At 47.5% G+C, this 22,505-nt stretch overlaps 1 protein-coding gene across 1 annotated transcript in view; it reads left to right on the top strand.

Annotated features, from left to right (window-relative positions):
- The window catches only part of CECR2 (CECR2 histone acetyl-lysine reader), a 98,222-nt gene that overhangs the window by 58,421 nt on the left and 17,296 nt on the right, over positions 1 to 22,505 (top strand). Inside the window, exons 3-8 of the mRNA XM_075726272.1 lie at positions 15,136 to 15,319; positions 16,073 to 16,212; positions 16,735 to 16,839; positions 17,457 to 17,506; positions 19,865 to 20,034; positions 20,781 to 20,858. Of these exons, the coding sequence (XP_075582387.1) occupies positions 15,136 to 15,319; positions 16,073 to 16,212; positions 16,735 to 16,839; positions 17,457 to 17,506; positions 19,865 to 20,034; positions 20,781 to 20,858 (727 nt within the window). The remainder of the gene's footprint in view (positions 1 to 15,135; positions 15,320 to 16,072; positions 16,213 to 16,734; positions 16,840 to 17,456; positions 17,507 to 19,864; positions 20,035 to 20,780; positions 20,859 to 22,505) is intronic.

The following is a 22,505-nucleotide window of genomic DNA, read 5'->3' on the forward strand; positions in this document are numbered from 1 at the left end:
CACCATCTTTTGGAAAGAGTTTTAACAGCCAGCTCTTGCAGTTGTGCCAGTGACCTTGATTATAACAACTGTTTCAATGGCCCAGCCACAAAAGCACCTCACTAACTCAGAATCATATTCATGAATGCCAAGTGAATATCAACAAGATCAGCATTATTTACAGTCTGACTTTTAACAAGTGCTGCCTTGCATACATCATGGAGATTGGTGGATGGCCTCTGGAATCGACCCAGTATCATCGGTGCAGGAGATACCGTGAGGGGGCAAGGGAGATGAAGGGGCTACATTGCTTGTCTTGAATCTAATATTAATATTTATTATAATAATAGCCAAGCCATGCAAGGTGAGCCTTTTAAAGGGTAAAAAGTGAAAATGAGGCAGCTGGCAGGTGTTGGGAAAGGAAGGATGAGATTACAGCAGTAAAATAACACGGTCATTCAGAGATTAATGAGTAGCACAGTGGAATAAAATTATAGAGTTCAAGTATAAATAAAGCTAAGTAAATGTCTTTGATTCTCAGATGGATAAAGTGAATCTTTAAAGAATAGTTTGAAGAAAAGTTAGTAGCACGTTCTGGAAGTACTATTCCATAGGTGTGGTGGAGAATAAGAAATTAAAATGGTGGAAGAAAAAGAGAGAGCGAAAGCTGTGCTGTTATTGTCAGGGCAGATGGATGAGAGGCAAATAGAAGGAAGAAGACAAAGAGTGATGGAAACAGAGGGACAGCACGTGGAAATTCTCTCCAGGTAAAACCTTTGCCCTTGCTTTTGAGACTTGTATTTCAAGATAGTGATGCTCCAAACCACTGGTGCAGGATTTTTGCTCCAGTACGGTTGGTTTTGTAGGCCACCTCAGCCAGGTTCAGAAACCGATCTTTAGTCTAAGGGAGAATACTGGAGAAATTCTGAAATTATTTTCTTGGAGCCTTTTAGCCCCACTGAGCTTGATGAACAGCTGGGGCAGCTGCTGGCCAGCTGCTAAGCCACCACTAGAATGGTGTGGTGTGTCATGTCAGTCTTTTTTCTAAGTCACCTATACTTTTAATTTTTCTCTCATTTGACCTTCCATCCTTTGTCAGTTTCCTTCTGGTTCAACCAGTGTAGTGGTTTAACCTTTAGAGAAAAGAAGAGGAAAACCCTGTTCTGAAATGAATCCCAAAAGGGAGTTCTTTAGGACCCATTTATTTATCTGTAAAAACTTGCTTTTATCCATTGTCGCCAGAAACTTGTAGTATGTGGGGCTAGTTCTAAGTAATGAATTTGACAAGCTTATTTGCTTCAAGGCAACCCCACACTAGGTATTTTTGGCCTCAGAAGAGACTCTTCTCCCACATTAAGCATATTTTTCTATGAGCAGCAAGGCACATAAGGGCTTGTTTCATATGGATTTGTGCCATAATACACGCATGTGTCCTATTTCCCCATCATCATCAAGACAATAACTCTAGCTTCTTCCCCACAGTGCTCATCATCACTGTAATACCCTAAGGTCCTCTCTACAGCCCCATAACAATCGGAGGAGCTTATGGTGCAGCAATACTGTTGTGTTTCCTTATGGCTATGAATTGGGAGCATGCTTTCTGTTGATGGGCACTAGGAATGAACAATGCAGCATTAAGCTGGCTTCACTTGTTCTTCAAGGATCCAGGAATGAATAGTAAGTAATGATCCCCTTCCAGTCTGAATGCAGGGCACAGTGAGCTTCATTCCTATTTGCTCTTTCAGAGTATAGGAGATGTATTTGTGTCTTTTGTAAGTTAATCAGCTCCAACTCCCAAGGGTTGATCTGCTTCCCTTCAGAAAGAGCATCATCATCAAATAACAGTAGTAGAAAGAAAGAAGCATGTGGATGAAAAGTGGCAAGCACGGATTGAAGCCTGGTTAGATGCAGGTAAAGGTAATTGATGGGAGAAGTGAAATGTCATCATAGACCAACCAAAACCCTTGCTGTCTTACTAGGTCAGTTCACAAGGTGAAAGTTGGGCTCTAGGTACGTTCCTTTATTCTGGACCATCCAGAAGGCTGCGTTCATCCCTCCTGAGATACAGACTACTATGACTTGATCTTCATTTCATCACACCCAGAGTGGTTTTTTGTTGGGCATATACTGTGTAGTTGCTTATCAAGGTCACACAGAATGAAACACAAAACAAGGGGGGAAATAACTCCATACCTTAAGAGTCAAAGTGTGCACATGGAGGTAGTGTGTGGCAAGAGCAGAGCACCCAGAAGCAGTTCTCACACTTCATTGTGTCTGTGTCGCCATCAAGATCCCTCTGTTAAGGACTGCATGTCTTTTCCAGGTTAGATTAGTATGTGCTGTCTATACACCCAGCGTGCATGAACCAAAGTCTCCCTTAGCAGAACCCTTCAAAGCAGTAGCTGACATCCCGTGTCTCAGCAGGCCTGTCATCCCACACCAGCGTTACCCAAATCCCCCCCCACAACGATTGAAAGACTTGGCTTCCCCCAAGGTACTTGTTTCCCTGTTGAGCACCCAGATCCTTCTCTCTCCCTTTTTATTGTATCTAACAACCTGTAACTAGTTCTTGGGTTAGTTAACATATAGTTCTAACACTGATGCTTTTTGTTTTCCTTTTTGATCCTTCAAGAGATTGCCTTTTGTTATTCAAAGCCAAAGGTACTTGACACAGAAGCAATGCAGAAGCCCCCAGGCTTCAAATGCTGTCTTGGCTGTGAGATCATTATGCATATAAGCGATTCCCATCCTCTGTCTGATAAGCCTTGGGGAAGAACTGGGCAGAGAAGAATGCAGCACTCTGAATTCCTGGGGGGTGCTGGGAGGCATCCATCCGTGCTGGGACTGGAGGAGTTTCACGTGCTCATCAGGGCCTTTCAAAATCAGCACTTCACCCCACCTAGGGACCCTCCTGCCTTTGTCTGATTTCCTTTACAAGGCTGACAAAAATCTGGCCTCCTAGCTGTGGGAGTGAAAAGTACTTCCCCTTGTTAAATTGTGCTCAGAAATGTCCACATCAGATGGTTTTGTTTTGAGGCCCAGGAACTGCTCCTCAAGCTCTAAAACTGACCCTGGGAACTGCTGCGTCTCAGATTTATTACATTGTGAGCATGTGCTCTGAGAACCTAGGTTCTTTGCTTTTCTGTTGCATCCAAAAAGTGACATAATTTACAGATACCATTAAGTCTGTCAGTGTCACCGAGCCTGCTGATGTGCCTGTAAAGTCTCCAGTTTGGCATCAGTATTGCTTAATGTTCTCTTGGTGATCTTATGCTTCACCAGGAGACCAGCTGTGCCCTGCAGATCAGTGCATTTTTCCTTCAGCTGGCTCTCTTATTCTACACCTCTGTCTTGTGTACTGGTATCACCAACCTCAGTGCTGATTGTCATGACATCTCATCACCATTATCTTCCTGTCCTTTGGTACCAGCCTATGCTCCAGTGCCTTCAGTACACACCCCGGTGTTGGCTCTGAGACTCAGGACCTCTCTTCTGCCTCCTGCCATTCTGCCTTTGCCAGTGACATCTGTTACTTGTTTTCTGATTTTGAGCCTGACAGAAAACTCTGCACTTCAGGGTCTCAGGAGATTCTTACCACTTTATCTGAGCATACTGTCATTGAAAAATTCATGTTCCCAGTCTAGCTGCTGTGATAGATCTCGTTGGATAGGAAAGCGTTGGGCTCCAGCTCTCCTCAGCTCTCTAACCCTATTCACTAGTGTGCCAGGGAATTCATTGCTTAATGAAAGCCATTTTCCCTGGCCCTTCCCCAGCCAAGATCAATGTCGTCACGTGGTAAGAGGTGACACACATTTAGACATCTCCCTTGTATCACATTCCAGCTTGACACCAAACTTTCTCCAGGCATGATACAGAGACATTTTCAGTCTGTCATTAATTTGTCTTAGGTGTCTGGGGTGAGATAACTTCTTTACCTGGTCCTTTCCACCTTGAACATGATGTGTGGTGGCATCAGTTCTGCCTTGCTTTCTGAGTAAAGCTTCAGTAACTGATACTGCTTCTTTCTTGGGCTCCCTTGGCTCAACAGATTGATTCCTCAAGGCAGGAAAAGAGTGGCTGACACCGCTGGGGACATGCATCTTGTCGCCTCTATGACTGATGGACTGTCCAGTGCAACCCCTGGTAAAGAAGCAGAAACCACTTATTGCTTGACAGACACTCAAGTCTTCTTCCCATTCAGACAGGCAGGATATCTGACCAGGCCATCTTACCAGGAGTTTTCTGGAGGTTCCTATATATTTCCAGATGCACAGTATTTTGTAATTTCAGCCATAATCTCAAGGGACTGAGGTCTGTATTTTTAGGCAAGAAGAGAAAAAGTAGCTGTGATATCTGCTTTCCTCCACGGTGGAGCTGTGGTGCATGTTTCAACACAATGGTAGGTAGGAAAATGCATATTAGTGGCTGATTACAAAGCTGGTTTCCTCTTGGAGTTTAAACCTCCCCTTGCTGCTCTCATGGGTTGTACATTATGCTGAAGGCAACCGATTTGTTATCGTACCCTTTGACTAATGGTTTCAGGGTAGTATCTTAAAGGTAGAATTGAATAAACGGTGAAGTACAGAGTATCTGTGGGGTTAATGTGTTGGCAAAGCTGGGCAGGTGAGTTTAAATACACCTTTGGGGTGACCATGGTCATCCTGAGTCAAACCCAGCAATGGCCATGGAAAATAGTATAATCACACTTAATTGTATTTATGTAGTTACAATTAAGGAAAAAGATAATTTAAAAAACTATCTCAAATCATCTCTTATTTGTATTTATTCAAGGTAAATAATCCTTTCTGTTCATCTACTGCTACCTTAATTCAAGTTTTCATAAATACATATAGCAATACAGTTTGCTCACCACAGTGATGTTTCAGGATCTTTTAGCAGAATTATTTTTCCCCCTTTTTAATCCAGCTATCCAACCCATTGATTTGTTTATCAGTTTGCACTCAAATTGCAGCATGAGTAGCAGGGGAGGGAGTTCCTGCTTCTCTGTCCATACCACTACCCCAAAACCCTGCATGCATTGAGAGTACAAGTCTTGTCTTCATCGAGACTGCGCAGAGACTCACTGACTTTGAGGGAAAGGTTGAGCTGGCATTGAAAAACAAACTGATAGTCATCACATTTTAAGTTTTATTTTAATCCCATTAATATTCTCTGAATCTATCTGGGCAGCGTACGCATCCTCCTGCTCATCCTCTTTGCCCCCAGGACTTTCTCTTCCTTTGGTACCATATGCTTTCAGCTGTTGTTTGGGATGTTTCTGGCTGCTCTGGTTTTGTTGCTGCTCATATTCTTATTTCTTCTTTTCCCTAATCAAACAACAAAAACATGCAAGCAGCCCTTGCTCCTACCTAAAAATCAAATGCAGGCCCCCGCACCCAGTGTGCATCTAGTTAACCATATGTGTCTTCCTTATCCTCCAAGTACTGCATAATCCACCAGGCTTGGCAAATGCAACCCCTCTTTCCTCCAATGCTTCACATCTTCACACCAATTGCTTTCTTTCTCTGGCTTCCTTGGCCAAATAGGCTGCTGATCTCTTGAGATGGGGAGATGGATGCTGGGCATCTGTTCACTTCTTCCTGGTATTGTGGTGGGGAGGGAGAGGGGGAGCAACAGAGAGGCAGATAAGGGCAGTGAGGAGCAGCTGGGCTTAGGTGGAAGAAGGGCCATCAGTGCCTTCAGATTGCACTTCCTTCACCAAAAATCACTTTCACTGTCTCACACAGAAGGAGAAGAAACAACATGCCTCTTTGTTGCATCGCTGTACCTTGAGGGTAGGACAGGTACCTCAGAGGTAGGACAACCACATGAAACACTTGTGGCCCCTCCTGCTGATCCTGGGGACGGTGATGAAAATAGAGCAGCCCTGGCTCACAGAAGGGTGCTTGGAGCTCATGCAAGCAGGGAGACAGAAAATGATAGGACAGTTCAAAGTAACAGGTATGTGTGATTTCTCCTGCTGGTGCTGCCTTTCTCTCACACAGCCCAATTAACAGGGGTCACAGAGCACTGATTAGCTGCCTTGGCGTTTTGTGAACATAAAGCAGTGAAAAATCCAGGGTGAATGGGGGAGAGAAGATCAAATAGACATTTATCTCAGCATTCCTGCCTGTCCCCAGCATTTGCCAGCCTAAGGGAAGAGCCTTTTCAGAACAGGCCAATGTGGGACTGTGCTATATCTGCACCGATATCTCTGCTGCTTTTCTGCCTTCTCTCAGCAAAATGACAAACAAGTCACTCCCAGCGGCTGTGTCATGCGCAGGGTGGTTGCTAGATAAAAGCAGAAGCACAAGAGAAGCATGGACCATAGGCAGCTAGGGAAGATCAGAGCGTGCCCTTTTGCCACACTGGCGTGTGAGATGAGTTCAGTCCCTACAGCTGGCATCTCCTTTCAGAGGGGTGGACTTGCTGCCTCCTGTCCTTTGTGTGAGGGAAAAGGTGTGGAAGGCAGCACATACCAGCTCACAGCATGTAAAAAGGTATCTCTATCTAATTCAATATTTGGTGAGTGTGGTCTAGTAGTTCTAAAAAACCCAAGCTGGAAACTTCCTTGGTTGCTCAGTTTTTCTGCTATGGCTTGGCGGAGAAGTCTGCACAAGCAGACCTGGAACCTCCCTGAAGGATGGGCAGCTGTGGTGACCTTGTGGCTTCCCCTTCTTCCTTCGTGCTCCCCTTTTTTGGGGGTAGCAAAGCAATGCTCCCGAATCAGCTGTCATACCCAGGTTAAGTGGCTGCACTTGCTTCTGTCAAGCCAGCACATGCTCCTGTGGTGTGATCCCTTATTAGACTAGACAGCCCACATCAGCTCTCCATTCTCTCTGCCTCCCTGGAGACACTGCCTCGCTCCATAGCTGTTCCTATTCTGCTTCTCTGTGGGATACAGCATATCTGCCAGCTCCCCTTCCAGCTTCCCCAGTTTTTATTGTATGGAACATCGTTCAAGGTAAGATGGAGGAAGACAAGGAGCAGGAGTGGAGTATTCTTAGCTGCTGACAACCTTGGTTTTTCTTAGCTGATTTTTTTCCCTCTCCTAAACATGAACAGTTTAGGAGTTCAGCTAGGAAGGTAGTGGATTCCCTGGCATGCAACCACATAAATTAGATTTTCTTAGCAAGATTGAGCAGCCCTTCTGCTGGAGAACCTTCTAGCCTAACTTTGTATTGTCATGTTGGAGGAAAGGTCCAGAACCCTGATGTCTTCTCTAAGCATCTCTTCAGCATATTCTTGGGGGTGGTCCCCGTGCCACATTTGAGCTCTGGAAGCAAGTTAATGGGGTGGACAAGTGAGGGGCAGGCAACAGGAATTGCTAGGGTACTGAATTTACTCTGCTGTCCTCTACTTACATGGAAAACTTGGGAGTATATTTCATGGATGTAGAACCCTCTGATCATTCATGTTTCAGACTGCCAAATCCAGGAGTTAGACCAGACTACTTTAGGGAAGAGCTGCTGCTACTTAACATTTGCTAACCAGCTATTTTTTATCCTTGTGGTTTGAAACAAAACCATGGTTGTAACGTAGAAAGTTCAGCAAGGGTGAAGGCAACGGTCACTGTGTGTAGAGCTCAGTGCAATCCACACTCTGATTCTTCAAGGGTCTCTCTCCTCTCCTTCACTGCCAATGCTCTTGATGGCCACATAGGTAAGCCATAGAATTACTTGAGTTTTGGGCAGCATCTGCATTCAGAAAACTAGTTCTAGGTAGAAGTGGAGGACAAAGAGGCAGGCCTGTACATGCCTTGTGATGGTCTTATACTCCAGCAATCTCTGCTGTCTTTCCGGCTCTGGGAGGAGAAACTTCACTCTGGAACCTTGATAAACCCAGTTTATTTTCTTTTTTCACCTATTTTGTGGTCTCATTCAGGGTCTGTTAATGTAAGCTGTCCTCCGTTTGTTCACAGCCCCTTGTAGGCCAGCTGGTCTTCTCCAGGCATGAATCGAAAGAGGGCACTGAAAAGCGGGATGAGCCTGGTTGGTTGTTTCCTCCGTCACAAGGGCTCTGCTAGGGTTGGACCTTGCTGAGGTCTGTCACCAGTTTGGTGTGGCCAGGAGTTACTGCTTCCCTCGAGACTGTCCCTGGCTGAAATTTGTGAAGTCTGTCCCCACCAGTGGTGCAGCTAGTGGCACTGCCAGTTGAATTGGAAATGAAATGTGGATATTAAAGCTTAAGGTCATGATTCCTGTATCTCCAGCTCCTCAGCCATTTTGCTCTGCTTCAGTGAAGTGTTTTGATGGAGGGACCCTTCAAGGTGCTTGTTGCCCTTGAGCCTCTACCAGTCTGATTGCCCTGATGTCAAGTTGGCCCGTGGTCTGAGGATATGTGCTTTGTGTTGGCTTGCACAACTTCTGAGTGAGCTGCACACAGAGAGCTTGGAAGGAAATGGGGAATATACCTATCCAACCCTTTTGTCACCCAGAATCACCCTGCATCATGCCTGACATAGTTTCTCAATAGGGTAAATCATTTGAAGGTAAAGTACAAGGTGGTCCATAAGGCTTCCTCCCCCACCTCCGATAAGAAAGCTCATTAATACAGTAAAAAAAAAAAAGGGTCTCCATTGTTACATGAGAGCTCAAGGTCACGCTGGTAGTAGTAACTCATATTGCTTCTAAGGTCAGCCTAAGCTTTCTCTTTCTGACAAGCCACGATAGATTGATCATGGGGGCCCTTACATTATTTTTTTCTTCTCAAATAGGCTTTGCTTCTCCTGACCCTGTTAATGATGTTTGGCTGAGGTCATCCCAGCAAACCCTGAATCCTTCGCATTACCTTCTAGAGGGCTTGCCTTTGTGCCAAAGCATTGTACGCTTGTTAGGAATTAAGCTTTCATGGTCTCTGCTGTAGCAAAGAAGCTGTCTTCGTTGGAGAGGGGAGAAATATCTTGAATGCCATCTGTCAGTTAATGCTCTCATTAACACCTGAGTGACTCCCAACACCAAGCTGGTGCCTTTTTGCCAATTCAGAACTTAAAAGGTGCCAGCCCATAAGGTGAAATATCTTCAGTCCATAAAATTAATTCCATGATAAAACGTCTGTTCTGATAAGACCTTGATTTTGTTGTTGTTTCTTTTAACTGGAGAGATCACAGAGGCAAAACCAGTTCTCTTGTGTGCTGTGAATTAGATGCCTGAGAAGCCTTTTTTCATTTATTACTGAGAACCTTCTAAAAGCACTGCTTGTGCTGGGTGGCTGAGGGAATCCAAGTTTTTTCAGCTTTTAAAGCTTTTACCAGACAGAAGTATCGCCTCTACTATTTTTCTTACTGGCTAACTCTGTAAAAGGAACTAAAAGAGTAATTATATTCCTGTTTAAATAGTCTTTGAGGGAAAGGCTGAGCTCTCCCAGTCTTGTTTTCCATGTTCCTCCCACATACTACTCTTGGGCAGGAGGTGGAGGAGGTCTATTGTTGTTCCTGCTCTCTGTCGTCCTCTGGTTTTGTCAGGGTTCTTGGTTTTAATCTCAAGTACAGAACAATATACTGTCTGGGATAAGACATAGGTCAGGCTTGCCATTTTCCCAGCAGTTTTAGCTCAAGAGTGTTCCAGTATTTACTCTTCCATTGCATTTTGTAAATTAAATGAAACAAGAGACTTAAAACACTGTCAACATGATAGATATTCTAGCTAGTGGGTCCAGGCAACTATTTGGAATCTGAACTTTCAGAAGGCTTATCTGTGTATGCCAGCAGTATCTGAGCATCACTGAGAGATTTTTGTCTCAAATATTTCTAATTCCTTACCCAAATGTTTCTTTTAATCCAATATTTATTCCCACAGGGTTGGGGGGTTTGTGTGGGGGTTTTTAGGGGTTGGGGGAGTTTGTAACAAAATTGGCAGCAATAGACCAGACAGGGAAGTGTGCTGTGACAGTAATTCCACACTCAGGCCATGGCATCCTGCCTGCGGGAAGTGCAGATTGACACGGGGACTCTCTTACTGAATCAGTGTTTGGTTTTGCTTTTGGTTTTTTGGCTTGTTTTTGTTTACAGTTTCCCAGCCAAGATTTGATTTACTTTGGAGACTTTAAAACTAAAAGCACAAGTCACTCTGCTTCCTCTGGGCACGAGGATAAAAAAAAAGTGTGTGTGTGTACACGTAATTCCAGCCCTGACAATGCTGGGTTCGTCCAGAAGGCATTTCACATTGAGTTTACCCTACAGGGTGCCTGTGGGGCTGGGGTCTCTAGATGCAGCTGTCCCCTCCCAAGTGTGCGTACCAGAAGCTCCAACCAATTTTTTTCATATATCCCGTCAACCCTCCAAATTTTCACTCTCTCTTCCAGAGGTCTCCAAAGGAGCCCCTCCGGGAAGCTGGACATGGTGACGAGCAGCAGGATGGGGGCTCACTCTGCACAGTGGCCAAGCTTCTTTTTCCAACAGCAGTGTGGCCCCATGCATTAAAACCCCTGGTGATGGGACGAGTGCCTCTTCTGTGAGCAGGGGAAGCCACCGCAGAGGCAGACTGCCGAACTGGGATCGCCAGGCAGGGGGAGGAGTCCTCAGCTCCCCTCTCCTGGAGCATAGAGAAACCTCCCTCTTTGGGAGGCAGCCGGGCGGCAGATGGCCGGGCTGCGGCACTGAGCTCTCGGGGGGTGTATCATTTCTCTGACTGTTCTGGACGCTGATAGCCATGTTGGGGAGGAGCCCTTCCTTCAACTTGCTCGTCTTCTTTATGCCCTGATTTTTTTGCAGCTGCTACTAAAGATCACAGGCAACTTGAGCTGCAACCTCACTGGTACTCTTGTGGATTGTCTGCTGTTATTCATCCCCTTCCACACTAATGTGCCAGGTCATGTCCTTCCCTGTGCCCCAGATTTCCTTTTGCATATGTAGAGGTCTGCAATGTATGATTAAAACTTTCAACCACAGGTGCAATTCAGCTTTGACCTCCTTTCTAATCGTTGCAAAAAAAGGTAGGGACCTCTGACAATGATCCTGTGGTTTCAGAGCACAGCCAGGGACAAGACTTAAGAATTGCATTGGGCCCAGAAGAAATCATCTGCATCCATTTGGGATGTATCACATGGATACACATGCACCATTCAACCACTTCGCCACTACAGCTATCCAAATTGCTTTGCATATCAGGTGGCAACTGCAAAGTAAGGGACGTTGTGGCAAGTGAGGGAAACTTTGTCTGAGCTTTTTGAGATATTAATGGTGCTAGTGAAGTTGGGATGGGGAGAAAGACAGTCAGTGGGAAGGATGAAGTTGTACAGTTACCAGAGTACTCTAAGGTAACTTCTCTGACCTCTTGTAGGTGATTTCTGTAGTAGTTTTCCTTGGTTAATGGAAGATGCTTTTGCTGTATGGCAGCGGGAGGTAGAAGTGGTTGAGATATGGTGACAAGCATTGGGGCCCATGGTCTCACACTTTCTAAAGAATTGTTTCTAGGAGCCCCATTTTACTTTCAAGGGAGAGTTGATTTTCATTTGGGTATGTGCCCTGAAACAGAATGTGACCATATACCAGTTCCTTTTCCTTGGGAACAGTCTTATTTGTAGAGAAAAGGACATTGCTGACTTAACATTGCCTCTGTTGGCTGAGTGTTGCTACAGGTCTCTGTGATGCTGAGAACCTCAAGATAAGAGCTACATCTGTCTCCTCATCTCAGTGATCTCCTTCCTGCCTTCTTCCGACCTACAAAAGGGTTTTCAGAGGTTCTCAGCTGCAGCAGAGACCCTATAGGACTTGCCACACCTGCAGGTGTATCACTGCCCTATGTGTGAGCTTGAAAAAAGGCTATTTGACAGACTGCATCCAGGTCGTTCCACTCCTGGACCCTGTCTGTCTGATTCTTGGTTTTGAATTTTATGGATAATGCTAAACAATTAGTCCTGAGCATTTCTGCTTTGCATGGGGAAGAACCCCAAGGGCAGAGTTCTCACAGATTGCTGCGCTCCCTGTGGTTTTCTTCTCCAAACCAGGGGGGCTTTTTTGGAAACCTTTCTTAAAGGGAAATTTAATAGAGGCAGGCTAAATGAGACTAACCATAGGTGTGGCAGACGGGTTGAAGGCGAGCACCCCACATTTGTCTGGAGCAAAGAGGCCAGCCCCCATGAAGAGGGAAAATATAAATTGGGTAAGATTGAGAGTGATTGGGAATGCCTTGAGACATCTGGTTCCCATCTCTGGTTCTCATTTCTATCTTTATTCAAAGTGACAAATGCACAGTAGCTGTCTTTGAAAATTGATGGGGGTAGGAACTCAAAGTACTCTTGAGAACAGAGCTTGTAATGTATCGGACACTGGATGGATGGCGGAAATTTCTAGTGTTAGCCACTTATGTGAAAGTCAAACTCAAACCAAATTGGTTAAGTCAACAGAGCCGGTCCCCAGGGGGAACGAGAGTTACATAGGCAAAGATTTCAGATGATCTTCTGGAATTGAGGGGCTTCCTGGATCAGTTTTCTTTGAGAGCAGCCAAAATGGTAGAGCAAGATAAGTGAACTCATGCAAGCAGTAAAAGTATCTGTCTGATCCATGCCTTTCCCCCCCCCTTTTTTTTTTTTGTAGAAAAAATTTTAGCCAGAAAAATAGGAGCAGATAAAGCCTCACTACTTTTGTTGCTGCTTCTTGGCATCCCATGTTACCCAGTAGTTTTTCAGGATCCTAGGGAAACTGTTTTAGCAGTCAATTTTATTGGAAATAACCAGAGCCTCTGTATCAGATCTGATGAAATAATCTTCTGCCTTGAGCTCTGACAGAGTTGAACAACTGAGCTCAGGGGGCTGAAACTTGGATGCTCTCTGAGAGGTTACAGTCATTCCCCTTCTATGACGGACTAAGCATCTAAATACAGGTGTTGCTTTCCTGCTTTCAGGAAAAGATATAGTCAGCACTGTTTCTGTTCTTGAAAGCTAGAGTCAGATCTGTCTTTTTTTGTTTTAATCCGATGGCTTCAGTAAACATCTAATATTTAAGCTGTGTGTGATCAAAAAGCACTCTTGGAAAAGTCTATAAAGATAATCTGGTATCATGCTTTTTGCCAAGTTGAAGTCCTTTCTGGAAGTTGGAATGGGTCTTGAGGTATATGAGGAAGTCACTATGGGAATGCACAGCTACTTCAAGTAGGTGTACTGTGCACTGAATATTTCATTTTATGAAAGGATATTTGCTGTAGTTCTTACCACAAAATTAGTATTTGAGACAGCACAGAAATTATTTCATGAAACAGTCCTCCTTTATTGTGTTGGTTGAACTTTGTGAGTGTAGCGGACAGTTTCAAGTCACGTTTGTTTGATTGCTGATATTAGTGGGGCAAAACAATGACACTTGGAAATACTGATGCATTGCTTGTGTCATACAGAAAAGAGCAAACTCTAGGCTGCAGAAGGCACTTAGATCCAGGCACATTCAGGCATCTGTTGTTAAATACCGGAGAGCTGGTAAAATTCATCAGGAGCTGACCTCCTCTGGGAGGTCAGCTTGCATTTGACGTCAGAAAGAAGCAGGCTGGTGGGGAGTGATCTGCAGGGTGGTAGCATCAACTTCTCTCCACTGGAGGAAGAAGGGGAACACTGCCAGGTGGACATGGCTTGAGGAATCATGTGGCATCTGTTCCTTCGTTCTTGCAGTCACCATCCAGTCATGGTCCTTGCAAAGAGGTCCAGTCTTTACCAAATGTGTGAAGCCCCTCTGTCTAATAGCTAACTTCTTGTTGACTTTTAACAATCTTATTCCAGTTGGATCGTGCTCCTCTATCTCTTTGTTCAAAAATAATAGCTTTTGTAGTAGTTAGCAATTTCTCAGGCAAATGCAATTCTGTAGCGTTGGCACGGTTCCATTAATCATATAGAGTAATCCGTTTGTGCCAAAAACCTATCAAATTGAGCTGCCTTTTTGAGAGCTGGTGGGAATATGTACCCAGTGGTGTTCTTGCCGGCATATGGACTTCCCGTGTGTGCAAGAATGGCTGGGGCATGGGGGGGTCCTCCTTTGCTGTACTCAGGGTACACAACTCAAGCAGGCTGAGAGAGCCTGGCAAGTGTCAGGACTCAAAGTGGTATGGACAGATCTTAAGAAAGTTTTATATTTAGGGACACACGACCTTGCCAGCCCTTTTCCATTCCCTCCCCTGAAATTTTCAGCAGTCAGAATAAGGACTCAAGTTCCCTTAAAATATAGGCAGGAGTTCTTTTAGCCTTAAGCTCCATCAGCCATCTAATGCGTGTCAGATGGGGACACACACCTCAATGCCAGATGAGGGTAAGAAATGTGTGTTTCCTTGGGTTATATGGTGAAATGCTGGCAACGAAAGGGGGATTAATGTGGCCCAGCTAGTGAATGAGAAAGATCATTTTAGTAGCAGTGTTTATGAAGAGCTCGAGTGTTCAGCTTGATCATCCTGGAGACTACAGAGGAGAGGGTCCTCTGGGCTGAACCCTGTTTGGGTAATACGCTCATGTTGAGAATGAGCCTTGTTGTGTGGCAGGGTCCAAGCCGCATGCATTAACCAGGCTGTGCAGATGTCTCACCAGGGCCACTGGTGGAGGAACAGGCAGAAAATGGCAGCATCTTTGGGGATGGAGGGAGAGGAGAATGGGGGCCACAACAGGAGTATGGGAAGCATATAGCAGCAAAGCGAGGAGACTATCAGTTATGGAAAGTTTCAAGCCGCTGAACCAGGGCGTGGAAAACTACTTAAGAGGGAGAGAGAGGAGCAGGGCTTGGCAATGGCAGATGTGAGGAGCAAATGGAAAGCTGAAGAAGAGGGTCTCCGCATGAAATGGGGAGAGGCAAAGGGGATCAGACTCATCAGCTTCATTGCGTCCTATTTTGGTAAAGGGTCGATGTTGGTGCTAGCACAAGGCACTGCTCATTGGGATAGAAAGGGGATGAGGCTGAGTTAGCATCATATTTAGCTTGTTCTTTCAGCTTGGAAAGAAATAACAGTAATGCAGACTACTGTAAGCTGTATGTGTTATGATGTGAAATCGCATGGTGTTGCAATGAGATTGCTGTGTTTCAGGAACCTGAGCTACAGAGCTGCACCTAACCATAGCTGTTGTGGGGCACGGTTTTCCTTCAAGTCTTAGCTGTCTCTGTGTTGTGTTTGTCCAAGTTGCTTGGTTGCACCAGGTGTTTCTGGCATGGTGAACTACAGTGAGTGTGCGGGACTTTGTTTCCTTGGTTAGATCCCAGACGTTTCACAGCTACCTGGAGGACATCATCAACTATCGCTGGGAGCTGGAGGAAGGGAAACCCAACCCCCTGCGGGAGTCCACCTTCCAGGAGCTGCCCCTGCGCACCCGGGTTGAGATCCTGCACCGCCTCTGTGACTACCGCCTTGATGCAGATGACGTCTTCGACCTCCTTAAGGTGCTTTGGGCATCAGGGAAGGGGGAAATGGTGTGACTGTGAGAGCTGGGCCAGATCAGTGAATCTTCCTGCGAAGAGAAATGTTGATGCTATTAAGTGTATTTTAAGGCCAGGTAATCGCAGTGGCAGTGGGTCAGCAGTTCCCCATCTTCTCCCCTGCCTTGCAGAGGACTCAAGGCAAGTGCGCAGCTCTGCTCTTGGGCCCTTGTCCTGCACGGATGTATTTGTAACACAGGAGTCACTAAGTAAATTGGCTTCATTGGCTACTCTTCCTGCGAAGAGTGAATTTGGAGATGCTCCAACTGTAATGGCAGGGCTGTGAGAGCCGAGACTGCCTTGCTGAGGGATGGTGTGAGATGAAAGGATGGGGCTGAAGTGTACTGGGGGAGCTGGGGGAAGGGTGGTGGCAGGGAGGGGGGAGGGAGCTTCTCGGGTCTGTGCGTGACTGTCGCCAGCACTAATTAGACCTTCCCTGTCAGGAGCACCAGAGATGAAATGTTAAAATGAGAGAGGCCATTCAAATTAGAGATGCCAATCTAAATCCCTCCCTGGACAGAGAGGGAACGTCGCCTTCCCCCTGGAGTAACATTTTCCCACCTCGGCCCGGAGGAGCAGCTGTACTGCTGCTGTGGCATGGTGGGAGGGGAGGAGGGAGGGAGGTGTTTGCAGAGGGATGTCATCATGTTTTGTGTGACAATGTGGCCGCTTTTCAACTTGTCACCGTCTGGCGGGGGTCTCCCTGTGGGCGTGCAGGGCTTGGACGCCGACAGCCTCCGCGTGGAGCCGCTGGGCGAGGACAGCAGCGGTGCCCTGTACTGGTACTTCTACGGCACGCGGATGTACAAGGAGGACCCGGTGCAAGGCAAAACCAACGGAGAGCTGGCTCCAGACAGGTAACAGCCCCCCCACATTCCCCCTGTGTCTGGGTGCAGGGGGCGAGGCGGGGGGCCGCGCAGCCAGCCCGGCTGGAGGGGACTCCGCCTGACTGCTGTTGTGTCGGGGGGCGGCCGGGGGGGAGCGTGCGGCGGCGCGGGGGGGCCCTGGGAGAGGGCTAGGGCGGTGCGGGGCGAGACTGGAGTTGCCAAGCAGACTGCAAGCTGCCCCACGTCAGGCATTGTGTCGGAGCCAGCCTGCAGCCTTTGTGGCACCAGGAGATCCTGCTGTGGGAGCGATGCTGCCTGCCCCACCGCATTCCTCCCCGTCTGCCCCGCACCGTGCCGGCGGCTCCCAGATCAGGCTCCCAGCGAGTGGGAATCCCTCCTCTCCTCCCCTCCCCATCCTGTTGCTGCTCTGATTTAATCCCTCCTTTGGTTGGGTTCCTAGCAGCTGTTCCAATTTCCCTGCCCTTCTCCCATCCTGCCAGCCACAGTTTCCTTGCTCAGCAGATATTTCATGGTGGTTTTGCCATTTTGCAGGGGATGCGGGGGGCAGACAAACACCCCAAATGTTCCTGGGAAGACGGGCAAGAGACGAGGGCGACCCCCAAAGCGGAAAAAACTACTGGAAGAAAATTTGCTGAGGTATGGAAAGGTTGTTCCTGCAATAGACATAAAATGCATATGTTCCCAGAGGGAAGTATAATGTACTTCTGGGGTTCCCCCAATAAGTATGTTTATACCATGCAGCCATAATTTCAATGCATCTCTGAAGTGAAGCAAGCTCAGACTTGGTGGGTGCTTTGATCACTCTCCAAGGAAAATTCTGCCTGAGCTGGAAGCCAAGTTTGGTGAAACAGTGGGTATCACTCTTCCAGACGCCTCACTTCAGATGCAGTTCCCCCATGCGGTGCTAGGGGATATGCTCCTGATAAAGAACGCTTTCACCGCGGAGCACTTGAAGCCAAAATCCTGGCCACTTGAGTCAGTACAGGTTTTGGGATGCTTCCCATAAGAATTGAAATACTGTCTTTGCCAAACTCCAGCCTGCATCCTTCACTTCTTAAAATTTTATGAAGCTATGATAAATATAGATGTGAATATATATACTGAACATGTGTTCTGTATGCTGGTTTTTTTATGGTTTTGTTGTGCACTGAATAGTTGCTGCATCCCCCATTCTTCTCCTCAGAAGCTCCTGCATTTCAGTGTTGTGAAGTAATATATGTATTGTATCACTCCTCCTCTTTCTTTCTTGGTAGGGAGAAGGCAGAAGAGAACTTGCTAATCCGCGAGACTCAGATAAGAAATGGTAAAGAGATTTTGCGGGGTCAGGGTTGATACGATCAACTAACATGGCTCTTAAATTTTCGAAGCCCAGAGAGATGCCTTTCTCAGGAAAGGGAGAGTCTTTCTGCTGGTTGTTGGGTCCGAGTCTGGAAGGAGGGGTTGGCGTTACAGTCTGCCTTGCAGCTGGGAGCCTGGGCACCTGTGGGCTTTCTCTTCCTTTGTGGATTAGTTTGGGATGAAGAAATGTAACATATTGGGTTACACTAGGTCTTGGGGGCCCACCTACTCACTGAAGTTGATAGAAATGGGCTGTGAACGGCCCTTGCTCCTCCAGGGGTGAGGTGAACACAAGCCTCTGTTTGTAGCGGGTGCATTTTTTCGGACTGGGAAGAGAGTGGGGTCAGTGATGCCAAGACAGGGAAGGAAGAACCTTTTGATTCTCCTCAACTCTCCTTCCTGGTGGCCGTTGGGTGGCTGAGCTTGGTAAATGATGTCTTGGGGATACCCACCTAAGGGTTAACAAGGCAAGCAGAAAAAGCGAGTTGGCAACATAATGTGAAAGTGAGTCCGAGGGGGCTGGGACTCATTTGTCATACATGCGGATCCATTGGCTTCCACATAACCCAGGGGCTCAGCCTGCCCGTGTTCCCCCACAATAAGAGGCAAGGGTGGCATTGTCTTTGCTGTGCCTCCTTCTCTTCACCCTTTGTCTTCAGATTTCCTGGCGGCTGCTCCAGAGCTGGGCGGCAGAGCCGGGTGAGATGCTGGGGGTTTTATCAGATCATTGTTTTCCAGCAAATTGTGTCACTTCAGCTGCGGACTAATCTTCTGGTGGCACAAAGCAGTGCCTTAGCCCCGATTGCTATTGAAACAAGTCACCTGTAGGCAGCTGGCAAGGGAAGGGGAAACGAGGGGGCAGGCTCTGGGGGCAGCGTGCAGGTAAGCTCCCCACTGCAGATGGGCAGGGGAAGAGCTTCGCATGGCCAGGGCAGCAGAAACCAGCACATGGTTGGTCCTTCCATCGTGGTTACCAGTCCCCGGTACATTAACTTGAGCTGAAGCCAAGGGCGGGCTAAGCTGCACGCTGGCCTGTGACCTGGAGCTAGCACACGCTTGCTCTGTGCCGCTACCGTGGCACGGAGGTTTCTGACAGAGGGCAGGTGGCTGGAGGGAGGCTGCAGCTCTCCAGTCTTCCTGGGGCAACCTGATAGCTTGTGTGCCGGAGCCGCTGGCAGCTCAAATCCACAAATGGCCCAGGGTTAGGTTCAGAGAGAAAGAGGCTCTGTTTTTTGCTTCTTTATATTTATCATAGTTAATTTGCTTGAAAATGTGGTGAGAAGCTGTGTGACATCTGCCAGCGGGGCTGGTGACCATTGGTTTCTTTCCAGTAGCCCGTGGTTAGCTCTGAGTCTAAAGGGATCTGAGAACCCCTCAGCCTTGAAGGGGTTTGAACCGACGTCTTCCCCCTCCCCAAAAATGGGCCACAACTTTTTTTGCTTAGAGAGTTTCCTGGGGCAAAAGCATGCAAGTTGCAACCCATGAGGCTTCTCTGCTCTGTGTAAACATTTCTGGAGCAGGAACCACATTCCCCCTCTCCAGGTGGGTGTTCCAACCACCATGCAAGAGAGTCCTTCCTTTGCAATTAATATTCAAATATTTCACACAAGGTGGAACAGCTCCAGAGTGTCTTGGTAGTTGGGACATGCTTCAGAGCAGTGGGAGATCTGCTTCAGATCCCACTCTGGATCGAGCTGGGATGGGATGTGAACTTTTAGAACTTCCCCCTCATCTGGCAGCCCGATGAAGCTCGTCTTTCACTTCCTCTTCTGTTCTTTCAAGTGCCTGCAAACAAAATGTTTCATTTGGAGAGAATAGGAGGTTTTATTCACCGCAGCAAAGGTTTGCAGTGCTAAAAAAAAAAAAAAATTGGCTTATTTCAAATAACATTAATTTTCAATGTTTTTATTCTGCTGCCAGACTAAATCAGACATTTGCATTACCCTATGTCCTGCTCTGGCTGACAGCCTCCATTACAAGAAAAAAATTCAATCCTTTTCTCTGGTCTGTCATAACTGAAATGGAGGCTTGCTACAGGGATGTCACACTACCCATGTGTTGCAAAGTCCCACCATTACTTCACCTGTGTACTTCCTCTGTGTCTTGGTATCACTTTCGATGTCACTAGGGGAGGCAGCAGTGCTTCTGGTGGATCAAGGGAGCTTTGGGTCTATAGCAAAGAGCATGTTTCCCATAACAGTGGCCACTGACAGAATCTTTTGCTCTTCCCGAGCCGAGAGGAGAGGAGAGGAGAGGAGCAGGGATAAAGAAAAGTTGTTAGTCATAACTGCTGTGGAGATAACATCCTTTCATGTTGTTGAAGGGTCCCAAGGGCCTGGCCGTGGGACATGGTGGCTGCTGTGTCAGACGGAAGAGGAGTGGAGGCAGGTCACAGAGAGCTTCAGAGAGAGGACTTCCCTTAGAGAGCGGCAGCTCTACAAACTCTTGAGTGAAGACTTCCTGCCGGAGATCTGCAACATGATTGCACAGAAGGTGAGGAGACATGACATCCTGTTTACCGCTCTATGACCGCTTCCAAGAGCATGGACATTCGCTGATTGAAGGAGAGCTAAATCCAAGCAGCCCTCACCCCGTCCTGCTCCCCCCACTCCAGCCTGCAAGCGTCGTGGATGTGGGGGCTGTTTAGCTTGTGAGTGGGGAGAAAGGCTCTCCCCAGTGGAGTGGCAGGGCTAGAGTCGATACTTAAGGATCTGGTTCGTGATTGCATGACAGCATAGGTAGGATGGCTGAAGGGGTTACTGTCTTCAGCCATGTTCTGTGTCCCTTTTCTGCTAGCAGGGAATCTCTGTCTGCTTTTGAACTGCTGCGATTTACAGCCTAGCTTTTCTATGCAAACTGCCTGTGATCCCTCTTTTACTGCCGTTTCTCAGCTGGCTCTGCTGAAGGGGCAGTGGCTGCTTTAGCTGTCCTAGCTAAATCCGCTTGAGCTGGTATGTCAGAGCCCCGAAACTCCGAAGGGTATTGTCCGTCAACTGAATGTTTTCAGGTGGGACAGATTTGGAACAGGATCCTTCTGCTAGATGGCTTTGTAAAATGGGCGCTGCAGTCAGCGTGATGTTCTTGGATTGAGTTCAGTTTGCTTGTTTGCTACCCTTGTAAAGCTAATAGGGATTTCATGGTCACTTCTAGCCCCCAGAGTTTCTCCTGCCAGTATCACCGATGTGCCCTAATTTCCTCCACTCTCTTTTTCCTTCCCTCAATTCTCAACCCTGTTTCAGGAGAAGCGTCTGCAGCGGACAGAGTTTTCTCCCAGGTGGATGTCTGACCATCAGCCCATCAAACCAATCAAGCAGGAGGTGAGGGGGGGTGCGAGGGGGAGGACGACGGAGGGAGGCGAGAGCAGATGCCTCCTGGGGGAAAAAAATAAACCGCAGCATCGCTATTCAGTGGGAAGGAGTCATTTGAAAGTGCTTGTGCTGAAAGAGAGATGGGTGGTAATGCCCGTCAAAGGCAGGCTGACACTCGGGGTTTCTATGGCGAGCAGGGAGGTGCTGCCCTCTGGATCGCAGAGGTAACCGGCCTCGCCACAGACTCCAGTGCAGCTGCATATGGAAATCTGCACTCAGTCTGGGGAATTCCACTTCAATGAAAGTGCTGGCACATTCGAGGCAGTTCAAAGAAAAGTTGAAGAAGGATGAGAGGGCTAGAAGAACCGGCTTACAAAGGGAAATGACAGAAATTCAGCCAAGGGGAAAACGTGAGGCTGCAAACACATGAGGGTGTAGATAGTGCGGAGGGAGAGAAGAATGACTGATGCAGTACGGAGCTGAGCTAGGAGGGGGTCAGCTGGAAATGGAAGTCACAATTTAGGCTGCTTAAAGAAATGCTTATCAAACTGCAGCCTTGTCAGCTGAAACGGCTCTTTCCGTGCCTCCTCACCCTCATCTCCTCTCCACCCCATCAGTGTAACAGCGCTGCCGCTTGCGGGTCTGTGCAGTGAACCAGACCCAGGAAAATGACTGGAGTTAAATATAACCTTTTTCTTTGGTCGGGGTTATTTTTAACGTAGATCAGCTTTCCGATCCAGTTCACCATGCAGCCCCCAACAGTCACGCTGGCACAGCCAGGGGCATGGTACGGTGGAGATGGGGGGTCTTTGAACTGGCAACTGCTACCCAAAGCAATCGGTCAGGCAACACGGGATTAGCTTTGGAGGAAAAAATTGGCTTGATTCTATCAGGCCGTGGCATAATCTCTCACTGTAGATGTAATGAAAACGTAGTTACCTGGTGTTTTGTCAAACCCTGGGAAATTAAACTGCAGGGAATATTCCATGAGAGCCAGGGTCAGGGGTTCCCACAAAACAAAGGAGAAAGTACAGTTCCCCACAATAAATATAATTACTTAGAATAGATAAATAAAAGGAAGGAAGAACCTCTCATCATGTTGCAGATAAAAGTCTGCTGAGAGGAAAATAAGACCCCAGTGATGGTCAGTTTGGGGCCAGAATTGCTCTCCGCAAAGCCCACCATGCAGGAAGCGCAGGGACACGTGTTTGTTCACAGGCAGCAGAAATCCCAGAGGAGGAGGGGAGTGGGAAACACATGGAGCCTGAATGATGCTAATCAGTACCGCAGGTGCTCCAGGTCTGCTGTGGCGGAGGGCTGTTAATTGCTGCCTGTGGGCCAGTGAAACGTTTCCAGCGAGTGGGGGGCCCTCCCAGCACCCGCTGCGCTGAGGCACGGGGAGCCAGCCAGCGTGAGGATGGCAAATGCTCCTGCCGGCTCCCCAGCAGGACCAGGCAGTCATCCCTGCCACGGGGGAGCCAGGGAAGGTGCCAGCATGTCTGATGGCTTGTTTGCCAAGCAAGGGGTGGGCAGCAGGTGAGTCTGGGGGAGAAGACCTCAGCCCAGTGTAGGGGTGACCCCTTCCTCCCAGCTCCACGAGCTGGATGCCGCTTCGGTCCAAGATATAACTGCTCCGTAGGCTCCTAATCCGGCGGG

The sequence above is a fragment of the Pelecanus crispus genome, chromosome 1 (assembly GCF_030463565.1).
Source record: "Pelecanus crispus isolate bPelCri1 chromosome 1, bPelCri1.pri, whole genome shotgun sequence".
Taxonomy (NCBI): domain Eukaryota; kingdom Metazoa; phylum Chordata; class Aves; order Pelecaniformes; family Pelecanidae; genus Pelecanus; species Pelecanus crispus.